Source organism: Mustela erminea, chromosome 7 (assembly GCF_009829155.1).
Source record: "Mustela erminea isolate mMusErm1 chromosome 7, mMusErm1.Pri, whole genome shotgun sequence".
Taxonomy (NCBI): Eukaryota; Metazoa; Chordata; class Mammalia; order Carnivora; family Mustelidae; genus Mustela; species Mustela erminea.
Window position 1 is genome coordinate 11,781,578 of NC_045620.1, and position 18,519 is coordinate 11,800,096.

The window sequence follows — 18,519 nt, forward strand, 5'->3', positions numbered from 1 at the left end:
AGATGGCACTTCAAGTAACTCAGCCAAAGACATAACAAGTCACTGTACTTTCACAGCCAAGTACACAGAAGACTATATAGAATTGCCATGTTTTCCAGCAAAATGTTCCTTCCCAAAAAAAGACTGCTTCGTGTATGTGTGTGTGTATATAATATGTATGTATGTTAAGATTTTATTCATTTATTTGACAGAGAGAAAGAGAGAGCACAAGCAGACAGAGCGGCAGGCAGAGGGAGAGGGAGAAGCAGGCACCTTGCTGAGCAGGGAGCCCAATGTGGGGCTCGATCCCAGGACCCTGAGATCATGACTGGAGCCTAAGGCAGACGCTTAACTGACTAAGCCACCCAGGTGGCTACTTCATATAGTCTTCTTTTTTTAAGATTTTGTTTGTTTGACAGATAGTGAGAGAAGGAACACAAGCGGGGGGACGGGAGAGGGGGAAGCAGGGTTCTTGCTGAGCAGGGAGCCCGATGCAGGGCTTGATCCCAGGACCCGGGAATCATGACCTGAGCCGAAGGCAGACACTCAATGACAGAGCCACCCAAGCACCCCTACTTCATATATTCTTAATCATTACTTAAGAACAGCAAATGCTGCCCTAAAAGGTGAGGTAATAGGTAAGTCACACAGCTCACTTGTTCTAATGTGACCATGTCCCCAGAATTAGACTTCACCACCAACTTCAAAAGTTGAATGTTGGGGCACCTGGGTGGCTCAACTGGTTAAGCAACTGCCTTCAGCTCAGGTCATGATCCTGGAGTCCCAGGATCGAGTCCCACATTAGGCTCCCTGCTTGGCAGGGAGACTGCTTTTCCCTCTGACCTCTCCCCTCTCATGTCTCTCTCTCTCTCAAATAAATAAATAAAATCTTAAAAAAAAAGGGGGGGGGTGCTGCCTAGGTGGCTCAGTGGGTTAAGCCACTGCCTTCGGCTCAGGTCATGATCCCAGGGTCCTGGGCTCAAGCCCCACATCAGGCTCTCTGCTCAGCAGGGAGTCTGCTTCCCCCACTCTCTCTCTGCCTGCCTCTCTGCCTACTTGTAATCTCTGTCAAATAAGTAAGTAAAATCTTTAAAAAAAAAAAAAGTTGAATGTTGCGCCCAACCTAGGGATGTCTACTTTTCTGAAAGGACATTAAAAAAACAGGGCGCCTGGGTGGCTCAGTGGGTTAAGCCGCTGCCTTCGGCTCAGGTCATGATCTCAGGGTCCTGGGATCGAGTCCCGCATCGGGTTCTCTGCTCCGCGGGGAGCCTGCTTCCTCCTCTCTCTCTCTCTCTCTGCCTGCCTCTCTGCCTACTTGTGATCTCTCTGTGTCAAATGAATAAATAAAATCTTTAAAAAAAAAAAAACAAAAAACAAAGAGCCTAACAACTATAATCACTATTACTTCATAAAAATCATTTCAAACCACAAAAAGTAAAATAGACAACATCAAAATGATTTGTCCTTTATAGTTTTACGAAAACACAAAAGGCAATAAAACTTCACACTGTATTATTCTTGATTCCTTTTAGTTCCTGATAATTTGAGCACCATTGACCTAATGATTACTTTGACGTAAAACACAATTCCTTCCACATTTACTATCTGTTCTTCCCAGCTGTAAGGAGGCAATTTGTATATAAATATAGTCTTGGGACTCTCTTAACCTTAATCAGAAACTAAGTGGGCTTCAGCTCTGCATTTAAAGGTTATCAATCACTTCCACACTCAACTATTTCACAACAGCTATTTACCTCAGTGAAACACTAAATCAAACAAAACCAAATTCTTTCCTAAACCGAGATCCTAGATGGTTTACTTTCTTCTCAATGTAATAGATTTTTTTTTTTTACCTTATTCAATATTTCTGTGAAAAACGCTCTACAACATAAAACAAAGCTCATTACAGCAACACTCACAAATGTCTTTTATACCACTTTTTTTTTCTTCTCTTGGTTTAGAAAATAGGGAGTAAGTGACCTACAGGAAGTTTTAATTAGCGAAAAAAAATCAGACTGCATGTACAACATGGGGCAGACTTAATAATAAACTTATACTAATATATGCTTTAAAAAAACCAAGTTTTTAATCTCCTGAAAAGGCTTTAAACTTTGCTATAATTACCTCTAAATTCCATGTTAGGCACAATAACCTTCTCGCAGATGCTTGTCAGCGTGTTCTGGTCCTCAAACAGATTCTTATAGTGGGGTCTCTCACAGACGGAAGCCAGAAACTGAATTGCATTACTTACCAACTGGAATGAAACACAAAAATAGGCATTTTTTTTTTAATAGGCATATTTTTAACAGCAAAACGGAATCATTTATTTCTTGGGGGAGGTAGGGAGAGAATGTCTTAATTATGCATCTCCACCGTCATCTTACCAAGTCATATTTAACCTCTTGACCTGTTGTAACTAGTAAATTCCAGATGGCTGTGACAAAACGAGGCAGGTACCGCTGAAATTCCTCATCATACTTCTGTGCATAGAGTGCAGCATTGTCACAAATCTGGGATTTTAAGAGCTCCAGTAAGCCTGCTTCCTCTTCATCCTCACATACGAGAAAACAGAAAACTCAAATATAAAACTTTAAAATTACCATAAATACACAGTAGCTGTAATTCCTGAAACTAAAAATAAAACCTAGGGTTGTAATCTACAACTATGCCAACGTCAATGGATTCACTTAGTATTTCAAATACATAGCAAATGAAATGCTTATCATTTATTAATCATGGAGCGATTAGAGACTTTTCTTTTGTTAGCTGAATTATGAGATATTTACATATTCAATTGAAAATAACATATTCCTAGAGAAACCTGAATGATAAAAGACCATATCACACTTTCCTTTGTAACATGGTCAGCTATACTGTCTTGTATCTCCTCCCAAAAGGTTCTCATTTCAAATATGTTAAGATTAAATAATGCTATAGGATGGGGTGCCTGGGAGGCTTAGTCGTCTAAGCGTCTTCCTTCAGCTTAGGTCATGATCCCAGGGCCCTGGGATCGAGTCCTGCCACTGGGCTCCCTGCTTGCAGGGAGGCCGCTTCTCCCTCACTCTATCTCTCAAATAAATAAAATCTTTAAAATAATAATGCTATAGGATTCTCACCCACAATATTCTGGTTATAACATATTAAAAAGCAAGCTAATTTAAGGGTCAAACTTGTGGTCTGTAGGCCTGCTGCCTATTTTTGTAAGTGAAATTTTATTGAAACACAGCCATTCCTTCTTTACATTGACATCATTCCTTCTCTACGTTTACAAGATTTATAGCATTGCCTACAGCTGCTTTCATTCAACCGCAACTGCAGGGCCGAGCAGCCAGAACAGAGACTGTACAGCCACAAAATCAAAAATATTTACCACCTAAACCTTTAGAGGAAGAGTTTGCCAATCCCAATCTAAACCATGACAGTCATTTATGTAACGATCTCTACTGTAACAGCAATCCATAAACACTTCCGGAGTTGTGCTATATGCCAAAGAACTCAAATTTAGAAGACAGAAAACAGGACGCTCTTCAAGGCATAACGTAAGGGATATTCCGTAGGGAGAGGACACAAGGTGGTAGTACCTGGATAAATGAGCGAACAGCTCCCTGTAAGAATCCTAGGTGAAAAACTGCCTTTAGATAGAAGTGTGAAGACTAGCTTTGTTTTCTGAGGGCATTGCTTTCTCCTACTACACTGAAAGAATTATTTCATGGGAGCTCTATTTTTTATTGTTGTTGCTTTTTAGTTGGCAAATCTGACAAAATTTGCTGTACACCCACAAAAATAACTCTCTCTGCATCCCACTCCTAAAAACTGATTTGAATCACCTTTCCTAATTTTATCCAAAATGGAAGCATTCTTAATATTTTGCTTTTATGTTTTTTTGTTTCTTGGAAAAGAGGTAGATCAAAGTCTATTAATAAATAAGCAAATGGTAACACAAAGAGCTATAATGAAATGTACATATGATTATAAAACCCAGACCAGAAATTTTAACATATTACAAACCTTCACAATGCCCCCACATTCCTATGCTGCACTGATTTTTTAAAAAGAGCCTACTGGTATAAAGATTTAAGTTTTCTTTCTTTTTTTTTTTTTTTTTCTTTTTTTTTTTTTTTAAAGATTTTATTTATTTATTTGACAGAGAGAAATCACAAGTAGATGGAGAGGCAGGCAGAGAGAGAGAGAGAGGGAAGCAGGCTCCCTGCTGAGCAGAGAGCCCGATGCGGGACTCGATCCCAGGACCCTGAGATCATGACCTGAGCCGAAGGCAGCGGCTTAACCCACTGAGCCACCCAGGCGCCCCGAAGTTTTCTTAATATCTTCAACGATAGCTTTCTGTTTCATAAAATGTTCACAGTGTGAATACTCTGAGGATTTACTTTCAATCCTGTAAAGAAATAGCCTTCTCTATAAACTGTGAACCTACCTATGCCAGGCCACAATAAGAGTAATTCTATGTGCTAAAAATAACCAAATATAAACTGAATTTACATAAAAAATAATTTAAAAAATAATAAACGTAGACTATGCCACATAATCAAATATTACTTATATTCTTGGATTCCACCTATTAATACTGTAAGAGTAAAAAATTTTTAGGAACCAAAATTTAAAGATTTTTTTATTTTATTTATTTGTCATAGAGAGAGAAGCGAGAGCAAGCACAGGCAGACAGAGTGGCAGGCAGAGGCAGAGGGAGAAGCAGGCTCCCTGCCAAGCAAGGACCCCGATGTGGGACTCGATCCCAGAACGCTGGGATCATGACCTGAGCCGAAGGCAGCCGCTTAACCAACTGAGCCACCCAGGCGTCCCAGGAACCAAAATTTAAATGTTCAGTAGAATGTGCAACTCTCAGTCTCTGAGCCCTATGTTGGTGAGAGTTTACTTAAAAAATAAATAAACAGGAGCACCTGGGTGGCTCAGTTGGTTAACCATCTGCCCTCACCTCAGGCATGATCCCTAGGTCCTGGGATTGAGCCCCACATCAGGCTTCCTACTGAGTAAGGAGTCTATTTCTCCTTCTCCCTCTCCCCGCTGCTTCCCCGGCTTATAAGTCTCTCTCCGTCAAATAAATAAGTAAAATCTTTTAAAAATAAAATAGATAAATAAACGCTCTTGGGACACCTGGGTGGCTCAATCGCTTAAGCCTCTAACTCTGGCTCAGGTGATGATCCTGGGGTCTTGGGATCAAGTCCTACATCAGGCTCCCTGCTCAGTGGGAAGCCTGCCTCCTCCTCTGCCTGCTGCTCCCTTGTATGTGCTCCCTTTCTGACAAATAAATAAAATCTTTAAAAAAATAAAATAATATATAAAATGTTCTCAGATAACTATTTCATTTTCTGAAGTCTAACTATATTCCAAGGCTTTGAAGGGAGACTTTATTTTACACTTTTAAAAATGGAGGTTTAATCAAAATCTAATATTATATTTCAAAACAATTCTTCATTTAAAACAGAGCTACCTGTGAAACATTTTTAAATACTTACATCAGTTTGTAGAAGCTTATTATCTAACGTCAAGAGGGTATGGAAATTGTTCATCCAAGTTTCCATATTATCTTCAAAAAACTCAGGGAGGTCCTAAAGAATAAACAATGACTTGAGACTTTTGATTAAAATTAATGTTATTTTAGTCGGCTTTGTCCCCATCCCAAAGAGGCTTAAGTCCACACTCCTCAGCCTGAGCCAACCATTAACTATTTAGACAAGAATTCTTTATTCCAGGGGAACCCGGGTGGCTTAGTTATTAAGCATCTGCCTTCGGCTCAGCTCAGGTCATGATCCCAGGGTGCTGGGATCAAGACCCACAGGAAGTCTGCTTCTCCCTCTCCCACTGCCCCTGCTCGTGTTCCCTCTCTCTCTGTGTCTGTCAAATAAATAATAAAATCTTAAAAAGAAAAAAAAAAAATTATTTATTCCGGCCAGGTCTGGCAGCTGAGTAAACCACTGTCTATCTGGTTTATACACTTCCAACTACAAATGATACCACCTAGTTCCTATCCCAATCTAAATTCACTTATTCCTTCAAGGTAGCTAAGACTGTTATGAAGCCTTTCCTTAGAAAAATTCAAGTGCTCACCAGTATCTTTCTTCCTTTTCCTTTCTCAACTATCGCATCTATTTTGAGATGAGCACCAATTCAGACTGTCTTATACAGCCACTGACTTCCTGTGTGACCATACTGCCTTCTTAATGAGGGATAAGTCACTCCAAGGATAAAGATTATAGCTCCTTTCTTTGGTCTTCCAGACTATGCCTAACAAGTCATTAAGAGCCTCATCCTAACTGATTTCTAGGAAGTAGAATTCAAAAGAAGATGCAAGCAAAAACAGTGATATCTTTTAAGTAAAAATTTCTCCAACTGGTGCCCAGCTGAACAGCGATGCGGGGATACCATTTTGCACTGTTCATCTCCTATTTTGCCTGTTCCTTTCAGAGAACGCTCCTCCTACCACTGTGAGTATAATCATGTTATGAGGAGGAAGTCCAGGTACTTGGCCCTGGCTGTGAGCAAGGAAAAGGCCAGACTGTTCCTCTTGCATCGCAGTACAGTAATATGCACCGTAAGACCCCTCTTCCCGTTCCTGGGGCACTGAATCTTAGAGTAATGATTCAAGAACAAAAAGAATGGAGGCCACTGTCTCAGTAGCAAGACGGTGACCAGGCATTTTCTACCAGAAGTCTATGGCTGTTTCCTCAGAAATGCCATTGGTTCTTATACCTTCCCAAACCTGGTTTTTTAGCATTTGGTCTCCCAGGTGTCAATAAAAGCCTTTTTGTATAAGTTAGCCATAGACCTCTAACCAAAACACTGTTCTTCCAGTGTTAATATCCACTTAAATGAGTTAAAGAGAAAGGCCTGAGAATATGATCTCTCCGTGTCTTCAATAATACAGTATATAGGGTGACTGTCCAAAACAGTGGTTCAGGAAGTAGGGTCCTCAAAGTTATTAGAACATAAGAAAATGCTACCTCTCCCCGTGAAGTGTCCTAGAAATATCTCTAAGAATGACTATAAAATGGAACACTACTTATAGACAAAAAAATGGGACGGGAGTCAGAAAAACACTAATTTCTTTCAGAAAAATCAATGCTGGCAAAGAAGTCTTTATTAATTGAAAACTTGTATATTTGATATCAAAGAATCAAAAGCAAGAAATATAAAAAAAACTTACCTGAAAGTTTAAACTGTAGAACAATTTTGAGATAAGGATCAAGGAAGAAAAAAGAATCCTTAGGGCAGAGGCATCATTTGCATGGGTACTGCAGAGTTCAATAGTGGCCTTAGGAAGGAATTTAGGGACATGGTTTTAGTGTACTGTAAACTTAAGTGAAACAGGCTGATGCTATATATCCTCTCCAAAATTTGGCTTTTAAATAGTAGTATACTGTCATTGAAAAGATTCTGAAAAATATGTTACACAACAGTATATATTTTTAAACTGTCCATAACAGCACTACTAAAAGTTCAGTGTTAACACTTGGACTAGATCCTTCCACTCTCCTTTGTGTATATAAATATATTACAAAACTATCTTTATATGCTCTCTTAAATGATTCCCCTGGCATCTAAGTTGTTTCAAATTATTTGTTATTCTAACTGCAATAAACAGGCTTATCTATAAAACTTACACACACTGCTAATTTTCATAGTAAATATATTAACTAAAGCAGATGAGAATGCTAAGAGCACTGATTTTGCAAGCCAGATGGACCTAGATATAATCCAGACTCTGTTGTTCATAATGAACACTACTTTAAGCAAGTAAGTTATTTTATTGAGCCCCAATCTCATGTATAATCTGAAAATAATACCTGCCTCAGGGAGAGAATGTGAGAATCAAGAAATATACATGTGATGTCCAGTACCTTTGAACACTATGTATAAGATACACAACAAATGATACTTCTTATATTGTGGAGTAAAGAAATATGAATATTAAGGTTTTCTGAATGAAATGTCAAACTCCAGACAGTACTATTTATAATATGATGGACAAGACACAAGAATGTTCAATTCATTGCACTCTAACACTTTTAACACCAGTGGAAAGAAATGAAGAATCTTTATCAACCTAATAGGTAGAAAATATTGATTATATATATTTTGTCCATTTTTTTTTTTTTAGGTAAAAATGTACCTTCAGTAAGACATCCTAACAATGAAAAATGTGATGCACATTCCACATCTTAGAAAGTTTTGAAAATCAGAAAACTTTCCTTTTTGAAAAAACGAAATGAGCAGCTTTTCCAGTTAGCAAAACTGGGCTTGACGCTTGGCTCCTTTTTTATTAGCTGTGTGATACTGAACCTTCTTTACCTATCTGAAAAAAGAGGTTAAGAATGTATCTACTTCAGGGGAGACTGGGTGGCTCAGTGGGTTAAGCCTCTGCCTTCAGCTCAGGTCATGCTCCCAGGGTCCTGGGATCGAGCCCCATGTTGGGCTCCCAGCTCCGTGGGGAGTTTGCTTCTCCCTCTCCTCCCCACTCACTTTCATCTCTGTCACTATCTCTTTCTCTCTCAAACAAATAATCTTAAAAAAAAAAAAAAAAAAAAAAAGAAGTAACTCTTTTGAGGCCCCTGGCTAACTCACTAGGGAGAGCATGTAACAAAATGGGGTAGGGGGAGGATCTGGCCGGCTCAATCAGTGGACCATATGACTCTTGATCTCAGGGTTATAAGTTTGAGCCCCAAGGTGGATACAGAGATTACCTTTAAAAAAAAAAATTACCTCTTCCAATCTTATAGGATTCTCACAGAGATGAAGAACATGTTTAAGAAAATAGCCTATGCAATATAAAACAATGTACAAATATATAAATCAGCTAAACTACACAGTCGAATCAAAATGGGGAGCAATTCCTTTAGAGATGCATACGCAAATACCTGAGCAAAATATAATGCCTGGGATTCCCTTTTAAACATTCCTACAAAATGAGGGGAAGGGAAGAAAAAAAAGTAATACTGTTAAACTTGTATAATACATACATGGGGGGGGGTCATTAGATCGTCTTCTCAGTTTCTGTGTAGGTTTGGAATTTTTCAAAAGCAATGTTGGTCTAAATATCACCTACCTAGATTTTCAAAGCATTCTCTTATAATTTACACAAATAATTAAGCAATTTAAAATGTTAAGTAATTTTAAAGTATCACCAAGATTGTTATTCCATTACCTTAAAAAGATTAGTCAAAGGCAAAGCAAAGGCATCCAGAACAAGTTTAATTTCAGTCCATAACTCATTTGACTTAAATTCATGGCGATATCTAAAAAATTAAGGTAAAAAAGGTAATATATTTACAAGTTTCTATGTAGTAACTTTAGGTCTTCAAGGACAGATTAGAGAAAAACCCATGGCTACACAGCTTTCTGAAATTCAAAGGGATTTCTTGGTTTTCTTTTTAAAGGAATCAAGCAGGGGCGCCTGGGTGGCTCAGTGGGTTAAGCTGCTGCCTTCGGCTCAGGTCATGATCTCAGAGTCCTGGGATCGAGTCCCGCATCGGGCTCTCTGCTCAGCAGGGAGCCTGCTTCCCTCTCTCTCTCTCTGCCTGCCTCTCCATCTACTTGTGATTTCTCTCTGTCAAATAAATAAATAAAATCTTAAAAAAAAAAAAAAAATAAAGGAATCAAGCAGTTTATTAAGACCTTATTTCACAGTAATATAGCTACATGAAATAAACATCCCACTTAAGAAACACAATAATGAACTGAGAAGCTTATCTCTTATTCTAAGACTACCAAATTCAAAGGAATGACAATAGTCACTATCTATATATATAAAACAAAAGCATTTGAAAAACATGAATTTTTGAGGGATCTGGCAGTCTCAGTCAGTAGAGCATGTGCCATTTGGATCTTGGGGTCCTGAGTCTAGCCCCAGGTTGGGTGTACAAATTACTTAAAAATAAAATCTTTAAGGAGCACCTGGGTGGCTCAGTCATTTAAGCATCCAACTCTTGATTTTGGCCCAGGTTACAATCTCAGGGTCATGAGATCATGCCCCATGGCAGGCTCCTGACTCAGCAGGGAGTTGGCTTGAGATTTTCTCTCCCTCTCCTTCTGCTCCTTCCCCAACATGCACGGTCTCTCTAAATAAATAAAATCCTAAATAATAAATGGACTCTTTAAAAAAAGAAGTGTGAATTTATCAATACCTTTTAAATAAAGAATGTGCTGTACGAAGGACTCCATTAATAACGTGGAAATCTCCACTCTGAAACCGATTCACCATTTCTGTCAACAAGTCAGGCCACTTCTGTGGAAAATCTTCTCTGCCAATAATGCTAATAGCATCACTTAACTGGGGGAAGGAAAAAAAATGAATTAAATGAAAGTTCCACAAACAAGCCTCCTTCTTAAACAATTGGGACTTCCATTACCTGCTTCTGAATTTGCTCCGGGCTGCTCAGCATCAAGTGCACTATGTTGGCTTTAATGGCTACTCGGTCAGCTTCACAAATCTTATTCAGTTCATCTTCAACCTAAAAGCAAAACACCAACAGCAAGTAACATAAGTCCATATCCATGACCATGGATATAGGTTTATAGAGAAAATAGAACCAATTTCCTTTTTTCTTGTTTCCTAAGAAAAACTATAAAGGAAGGCAGGGCCTTCCCTCTACATGAATGGGTCACAGATTCCTTTAATAATCTGATGAAAGCATCAACTCTTCCACAGAAAAACATACACACTCTGATGCCCATTAAGAGTCTCAGTTCCAAATGTAACCCTGTCAAAACATGCAGTGAAGATCTTTACAGACCCACTCTGCCCAGCCCGCATTCATCTTCAGGACCTTCGATCTGACTCTCACTTTAGGTCAGAGGTCTTTTCAGTGAAAATTCCTGACCATTACCAGTTTAAATGCATTCCTCACTCAAAGAGGTTCTCAAACTCTCATTAGTTTTACAAATCAAGAGAAAGGAAGAGGGCTAGCTCGTCAGCAAGTAGAGGGATGGATATGTAAACAATCTTCACTACGTGAAGTTAACACTTGACTACACAAGCTTAAAAACAGTATTTACTACTTCCTGAACTCTTTCACAAAATGAAGACAAAAGAAGAATTCTAGGGGCACCTGGATGGCTCAGTTGGTTAAGTGGCTGCCCTCAGCTCAGGTCATGATCCCAGGGTCTTAGGATCAAGCCCCATGTCAGGCTCCTGCTCAGTGGGAAGCCTGGTCCTCCCTCCCTCTCTCTCTGTGTCAAATAAATACATAAAATCTTAAAAAGAAAGCGGGGGGCGCCTGGGTGGCTCAGTGGGTTGGGCCTCTGCCTTCAGCTCAGGTCATGATCTCAGGGTCCTGGGATCGAGCCCCGCATCCGGCTCTCTGCTCGGCAGGGAGCCTTGCTTAACCCCCCCCCCCCCCCGCCTGCCTCTCTGCCTATGTGATCTGTCAAATAAATAAATAAAATTTAAAAAAAAAAAAGAAGAAGAAGAAGAAAAAGAAGCATTCTAAATAAATATTTAGGCAGATTTAAAGTTGACATTTTAGAAAAACTGATGATTCTTCTCAACTTTGTTTCTAAATTTCATTGCTGCTATCACTTCAAAACAACTGACATTTTTTTTCTTTATCCTAAGCCAGGGTTTCCTCGGCCTCAGCATTACTGGCATTCTGGGCCCAAATCTTTGCTATAAAAATGGTTTCGTACACTGTAAGATGGTTATTAGCAGCATCCCTCGTTTCTACCCACTAGATGGCAGTAGCACTCCCTCCCCACACCTGTGACAACCAAAATGTCTAAGATTTCTGTGGGCAAAATTACCCCCCATTAAGAACCCCTGAGCTAGGGGCGCCTGGGTGGCTCAGTGGGTTAAAGCCTCTGCCTTCCGCTCAGGTGATCCCGGGGTCCTGGGATCGAGCCCCGCATCGGGCTCTCTGCTCATTGCGGAGCCTGCTTCCCCCGCCCTCTCTGCCTGCCTCTCTGCCTACTTGTGATCTCCATCTGTCAAATGAATAAATAAAATCTTAAAAAAAAAAAAAAAAAAAAAAAAAAGAACCCCTGAGCTAAGATAGGGAAAATACCTTAATTTCTTAATTCCTAATTTTATACCGTCATTAAACTTGCAGTACAGGGGCGCCTGGGTCGGTTAAGTGGCTGCCTTTGGCTCAGATCATGATCCCAGGGCTCTGGGATGGAGCCCTACATCGAACTCCCTGCTCAAAGGGGAGTCTGCTTCTCTAATCTCCCTCTGCCTGCCCTTCCCCCTGCTCTGTCTCTCTCTCTCAAATAAACAAAATCCTAAAAAAAAAAAAAAGAAACAAAACTTGCAGTACAATGGAATTCACCTTAAAATTAGAATATATTTCTATATCCCTTATCAAAAACTCCAACAAATCTAAATTATTTTGCATTCTACAAATTTTTAATATATTTAATGAGGTTTTTCTACTGTATTTAATTTTCTTCCCATCCACAATAGAAACTGCTTCAATTTCAGTAAGGTGTGTTTTCCCACACAATGTCTCTTTCTTTGACAATGAGCTAACGTTTACATTTAACCACAATGGAAGCAAAAACCAAGTCTCAAGCACTAGCAACCTGGGTTAGGAAGTTCAAGTAATCTGTAAGAACTCAAATAAAACAACAGGAACTTTGAAAAAGCATCCTATTTAATTTTTACCAAGTCTTTCGGAATTCCTATATAGACAAATCCTGTCATCTGTGAACAAAGATAGTTTTAGGTTTTCCTTCCCCATCAGTAGCACCTTTTACTTCCTCTTGTTATTCAATCAGCAAGGACAATTACATCATCCAATACAATGTTGAGAAGGAGTGATGAGAGAGGACACATCCTTGCTTTGTACGTATCTTAATGGAAAAGCTCCAACTTTCTCACCATTAAGTAGGTTATTAGCTCTAGGCTGTTCGTAGATAGTCTTTATCAAGTTAAGAAAGTTCTACTTGCATTACTGACAGTTTTATCATGATGGGTGCAGGATCTTGTTAAATGCCTTTTCTGTATCTATAGATATGATCATGTGATTTTTCTTTTGTCAGTTTATTAACAGTCTTACATTAACTGATTTCTGAATGCTGAACACACCTTGCATTCCTGGGATATATCCCACTTGGTCATGGTGTGTAATTCTTTTTAACATCATTTTGGATTTGATCTACATCTACTTATTTTGATGAGGAGGTTCTACTTAATTTTATCTTTAATCTGTGTCTGAATCTTTCAGGAGCACTGCATATAAATCTTATAAAAATGGAGGTTGTTAGACCACGTGTTCACAAAATACTCACAATTCTCCAGTTTCTTTTAATGTAGTTCTTGAATGTTACCGAGGCACAAACTTTGATAACATTATCCTGGGACTTTTCCAGCAATGTTAAAAGCAACAGTGGGTAGTTCTGATTTCCTTCTACAGATTCAAGAAACTTCTCAGCTGTAAAAGAATTTCTATGTTAGAAGACCTGACATTATAACCAAGTCTTTCCATTTTATATCTATGTAGATCTGTGATTAAAAAATCAAGAAATCAGGGTGCCTGGGTGGCTCAGTTAAATATCTGCCTCCAGCTCAGGGCATGATCCCAGGGTCCTGATTAAGCCTCAAATCAGACTTCCTACTCAGTGAAGAACCTGCTTCTCCCTCTCCCTCTGCAGCTTCTCCTGGCTTGTGCTCTGTCGAATAAATAAGATCTATAAACAAACAAACAAATAAACAAACAAGGTCCCTACATTAGGTAACTTGTCTAAAGATGGCACAGCTAGATTTCATCACTGAAAAAGTTGTAGTCCAGTCCTCCTTCTATCACACTAGCCCCCAGTTTTTGTCTCAAACTAAACATTTCTAGTATGAGCAAAAATTACTATTCAAAGATTTTACCCACATATTTTCAAATCCTACCACACTTAGAGATAAGAAATCTCCCAGGTTTAGGGGTGCCTGGGTGGCTCAGTCAGTTAAGTGCCTGACTTGATTCGCTGCCCCTCCACCCGGCACCTATGCACACATTCCCTCTAAAACAAAGCCCCGCACCAGACTCCCTGCTCTCTGGGAGTCTGCTTCTTCCTCTCCCTGGGCATGTGTGCTCTCGCTCTCGTAAAATAAATGAAATCTTTATTATTTCTTTAAGATTTTATTTATTTGTCAGAGAGAGAGAGAGAGAGAGAAAGTGAATGAGCACACAAGTAGGGGAGCTGTAAGTAGACAGAGAAATAGGTTCCCCTGCTGAGCAAGGAGCCTGATGTGGCACCTGATCCCAGTACCCTGCGATCATTACCTATGCCGAAGGCAGAGGCTTAACTGAACCATTCAGGCATCCCTAAACAAAATCTTAAAAAACAAAACAAAACAAAACCTTTCCAAGGTTTACTGATCATACAAGTGAAGGTTTATAGCGTTTCTTCTTCATAAACTTCACTGAAAAGGTCTGCCATTAGCATCTATTATTTTCTACAGTATTATGACTTAATATCTCTCTTCTTTCTGAACTGAATCCCAAGAGTTTGACTTCCATCCTCAAATCTTCCCTGTTTTGTGTCCATCGTGTCTTTCTTAAAAGATGAGGAGTGCTAAATTTAAAAATACTTTCCAGGAGGGTACACACTATGGTTTTGTAGGAGTCTGGAAAGTTTTGGTTGTTTCCTCTTAGTGGTCAACACTGCATACAGGGCAACACACTAGATCCATGATCTGGGGGAAAGCCCGTGTAGTGTGCCAAGTCTCTTTCTTAAATTGTAATCAATATCCTGAAAGAAACCTCATGAGTTTAAGTTGAATTATTTCTTTCTGTGTTCATTTCCTTCAACTTGCTCACAGAATATTCATACAGACATGTTTCTGTACATTCAAGGAGACTCAAAATGTTTTCCAGTTCATTTGGACCAGTCTCATCTCAATAACCAAGAGAGCACAGCGGTGTCTGTAAGCTGGATCTACTACATATTTCAACTTCCAGATCATTTTCTAGAAACATTGAGTCAGTCTAGTACCAATCCCTGAGAAATGCTATGTTCGTAACTCAATCCAGAAACATCAATTTATTCCCACACTCTGTCCTGAATTCGCATAATAGTAACACCCTCGCCTTACAAAGACAAAATTATTAAAAATAATTTTAATAGAGTTTGCAGAAGCTTTCTGGGTAAGTCTAAGAAGATTAGAGCCATTAATTTCCCTTCCTCCAAGAACACGTTACCTTTTTAAGCACTAATGGGAAAAGCCACAATTCTCCCTCTCAGATATCACAAACACTGTTCTAGAATAGAATGGATGCATTAACATGTTTACAGTTCTATTTATTATATATAATATATAATTGCAACACACACACATTCACTTGTGTCTCTGTGGAGGCATTCTAAAATCCTCTCTATGAGCACGAACATTGGTTAGTTCTGAAGAAGCAGGTCAATACCTATTAATAATGGCTCATATCAAGAATCATCAACTGACTACCCACCCACAAGACACATCCCTCCCTCAGAAGGAGTTTGCTTGGCTTGCATGGTATTTCAAATTTTTTGAAGTTAGATGCTATCACTTAAAAATGGGGACATTTCACAGAAATGTCTTATTTTTCAAATAGAGCTGGAAATCAGATTTTGCAAAAGTGGTTTGAATCCCCTAAAGCTATCATATAAATCAGATGAAATTACCAATCCTCACTTCACCTGCCTCCCTCATTTTTACCTTCACATTTGAGTCCTGTGGACATCTGAGCTTACAATTCTAAGCTACCACTAAGTTTCTAACAGAAACTGGTCAAATACAGGAGGGAGGAATCCTAGGTCTTAAAATGTATTAATTAAATCAAACCCAACATGGGGATTAAGAGACAGGATCTCATTACCTGGTTTAATTCATTTAATCACTTTTTAGACAATTAACTCTCATCTTTATGTCCTAATTATTTTATCTCTAGAACAGGCAGGTGTGAGGATTTTCAGAAAGGTGAAGGGACAAAGTATTTGAGACATACTAGTAATTTTTAATCCCAGAAGATGCCAAACTAAATCTATTTTACTTAAAAAACAAAACCAAACCAAAAATACACCACATCACCATATGTTATAGCAGCTGTAAGCAGCCAAGCCCACACTTTACAAGCAGAGAATGAAAAAGAAACTATGCCCAAGAATCAAGTGTTAAATCTTTTTTTCACTTTATAAATACAGATAGATTATGCAAAGGTTTTCATCACCCGTTAAAGAATAAATCAAACCACAAAACAATATTCTCTTTACCTGGACGTCTGATGGCAGGATCAGGATCAAGAGTTTTCTTTAAGTATTCTGTTAGTGTTTGCAAATTTGCATCGCTGAGCTCCATTGCCATAGAACCTAAAACAGAAAGTGAGCTTTGGTAAATTGGTCACATTGGGAAACAATGATTTACATAAGAGAGTACTTTTATACAGTGGGTTCTCCCCTCTCTGAAAGTCATCCATTTGTTATGTTTTAAGGTATGGGCTATAAGCCTAACTCAGCTGAGGCAAGGTTCCAGAAGATAAGATGGACTTTTCTGAGACAACAGTGAGCTAATTTTGAGATGAAGAAGAAAAAACATACCACAAACTCAAGAAGAGGCACAGAAAAACAAAGGTGAAGAATTGATCAAAGTCATCATAAAGTTTATCAGATTTAATGCTTAAAAAAAGGGCCAATGAGGGGTTTAAATAAAAGACTCACTAGGAACTTTTTTTTGTAAGGCCCACCATGAGAAATGACCATTCTAAGCAGTAAATAAGGATCCCATAAAGAGTTCTGAGATTAAAGAAACCAGAATAAATTTCTTGATGTACAACATGCAATCACAGGACTGACAACAAACCAGATGCTGAGAATTTATACCTACGGAGAGAATTCTGCGATTCAGAAGATGATGGCTGTGATTATGATTAAAAATCAACTTTCAAAACCAAAACCAAAGATAAGCAAGTGGGACTACATCAAGCTTCTGCAGAGGAGTGCCTGGGTGGCTCAGTGGGTTAAGCGGCTACCTTCAGTTCAGGTCATGATCCCAAAGTCCAGTCCCACATTGGGCTCAGCAGGGAGGCTTGCTTCTCCCTCTGCCTGCCAACTCTGTCTGCCTGTGCTCCCTTTCTCTAACAAATAAATAAAATCTTTTAAAAAGAAAACAACCGGGACGCCTGGGTGGCTCAGTTGGTTAAGCAGCTGCCTTCGGCTCAGGTCATGATCCCAGCGTCCTGGGATCGAGTCCCACATCGGGCTCCTTGCTCTGCAGGGAGCCTGCTTCTCCCTCTGACTCTGCCTTCCACTCTGCCTGTGCTCGCTCTCGCTCGCTCTCTGACAAATAAATAAATAAAATCTTTAAAAAAAAAAAAGAAAACAACCTACACAACTAAAAAAGCAAAAAAGTACATAAAAATTATATATATATTATATATATAACATATATATATATATGAGTTAAAAATGGGCAGAGGATTTGAACATTTTCCAGAGACATACAGATGGCCAACAGGTACATGAAAAGGTTCTCCGCATCACTAACCATCAGGGAAATGCAAATCAAAACCACAATGAGACTTCACCTCATTCCAGTTAGAGTGGCTGTCATCAAAAAGATAAGAAATAACAAGTATTGGCAGGGATATGCAGAGAAGGGAACACTTGTGCACTGTTGGTGGTAAACTAGTGCAGTCACTATGGAAATCTGTGAGGAGGTTCCTCAAAAAAAAAAAAGAACTACCACATGATCCAGAAATTCCACTTCTGGCGGCACCTGGGTGGCTCAAGTGGCTGAGTGTTGGACTCTTGGTTTTGACTCAGGCCTGGGTCCTCATCTCAGGGTCATGGGGTCCAGCCCTGCCTCCAGCTCTGCACTCGGCTAGGCTATGCTTGTTCCTCTCCCTCCACCTCTGCCTTCCCATCCCCCCAAGTCCTGTCCCCGCACACACGCTTTCTTCCTCTCAAATAAATACATAAAATCTTGGGGTGCCTGGGTGGCTCAGTCAGTTAAGTGTCTACCTTTGGGCAAGGTCCTGAGATCAAGCCCTGCATCAGGCTCCCAGCTCAGTGGGGAGCCCGCTTCTATCTCTCCTTCTGCAGCTCCGCCTGCTTGTGCTCACTTGCTCGCTCGCTCTCAAATAAATCTTGAAAAACAAAATAAATAAATAAATAAAATCTTTAAAAAAAGAAAAAATTGCATTTCTGGGTATTTATCCAAAGGAAATGAAGCACAAACTCAAAATGATATCTGTACCCATGAAACAAATAATACATTCTAAGTTTAAAAAAAAAATAAAGAGGAAACTGGCTGTAGGCTTATCACAAGGAACAGAGGTCAGAAGATATAGTGAATCAACCCAGAATTCTGTAATAAACTAAGGTTTTATTGGGGGGGGGGGAAGATATCTGTACCCATATGTTCACCACAACATTATTTACAACAGCCCAGACATGGAAATAATCTTTATAACATGTTCACCAGTGGATAAATGGATAAAAGAAAATGGGATATGTGTATACAGTGGAACATTATTCAGCCATAAAAAGGGAAATCCTGCCACTTGTGACAAAATGGATGGACTTTTTTTTTTTTAAGTAGACTCCATG

The 18,519-nt window shown here is 39.2% G+C and overlaps 1 protein-coding gene across 3 annotated transcripts in view; it reads right to left on the reverse strand.

Moving 5' to 3' along the window:
* The window catches only part of CSE1L (chromosome segregation 1 like), a 48,685-nt gene that overhangs the window by 15,713 nt on the left and 14,453 nt on the right, over positions 1 to 18,519 (reverse strand). For all 3 annotated transcript variants that reach the window (XM_032350409.1, XM_032350411.1, XM_032350410.1), the window contains exons 2-10: positions 16,186 to 16,281; positions 13,237 to 13,379; positions 10,362 to 10,463; positions 10,137 to 10,282; positions 9,158 to 9,248; positions 7,160 to 7,267; positions 5,472 to 5,564; positions 2,364 to 2,531; positions 2,104 to 2,233 (exon numbers count right to left, since the gene is read on the reverse strand). In XM_032350409.1, coding sequence (XP_032206300.1) covers positions 2,104 to 2,233; positions 2,364 to 2,531; positions 5,472 to 5,564; positions 7,160 to 7,267; positions 9,158 to 9,248; positions 10,137 to 10,282; positions 10,362 to 10,463; positions 13,237 to 13,379; positions 16,186 to 16,276 — 1,072 coding nt within the window. In that variant the 5' untranslated portion in view covers positions 16,277 to 16,281. The remainder of the gene's footprint in view (positions 1 to 2,103; positions 2,234 to 2,363; positions 2,532 to 5,471; positions 5,565 to 7,159; positions 7,268 to 9,157; positions 9,249 to 10,136; positions 10,283 to 10,361; positions 10,464 to 13,236; positions 13,380 to 16,185; positions 16,282 to 18,519) is intronic.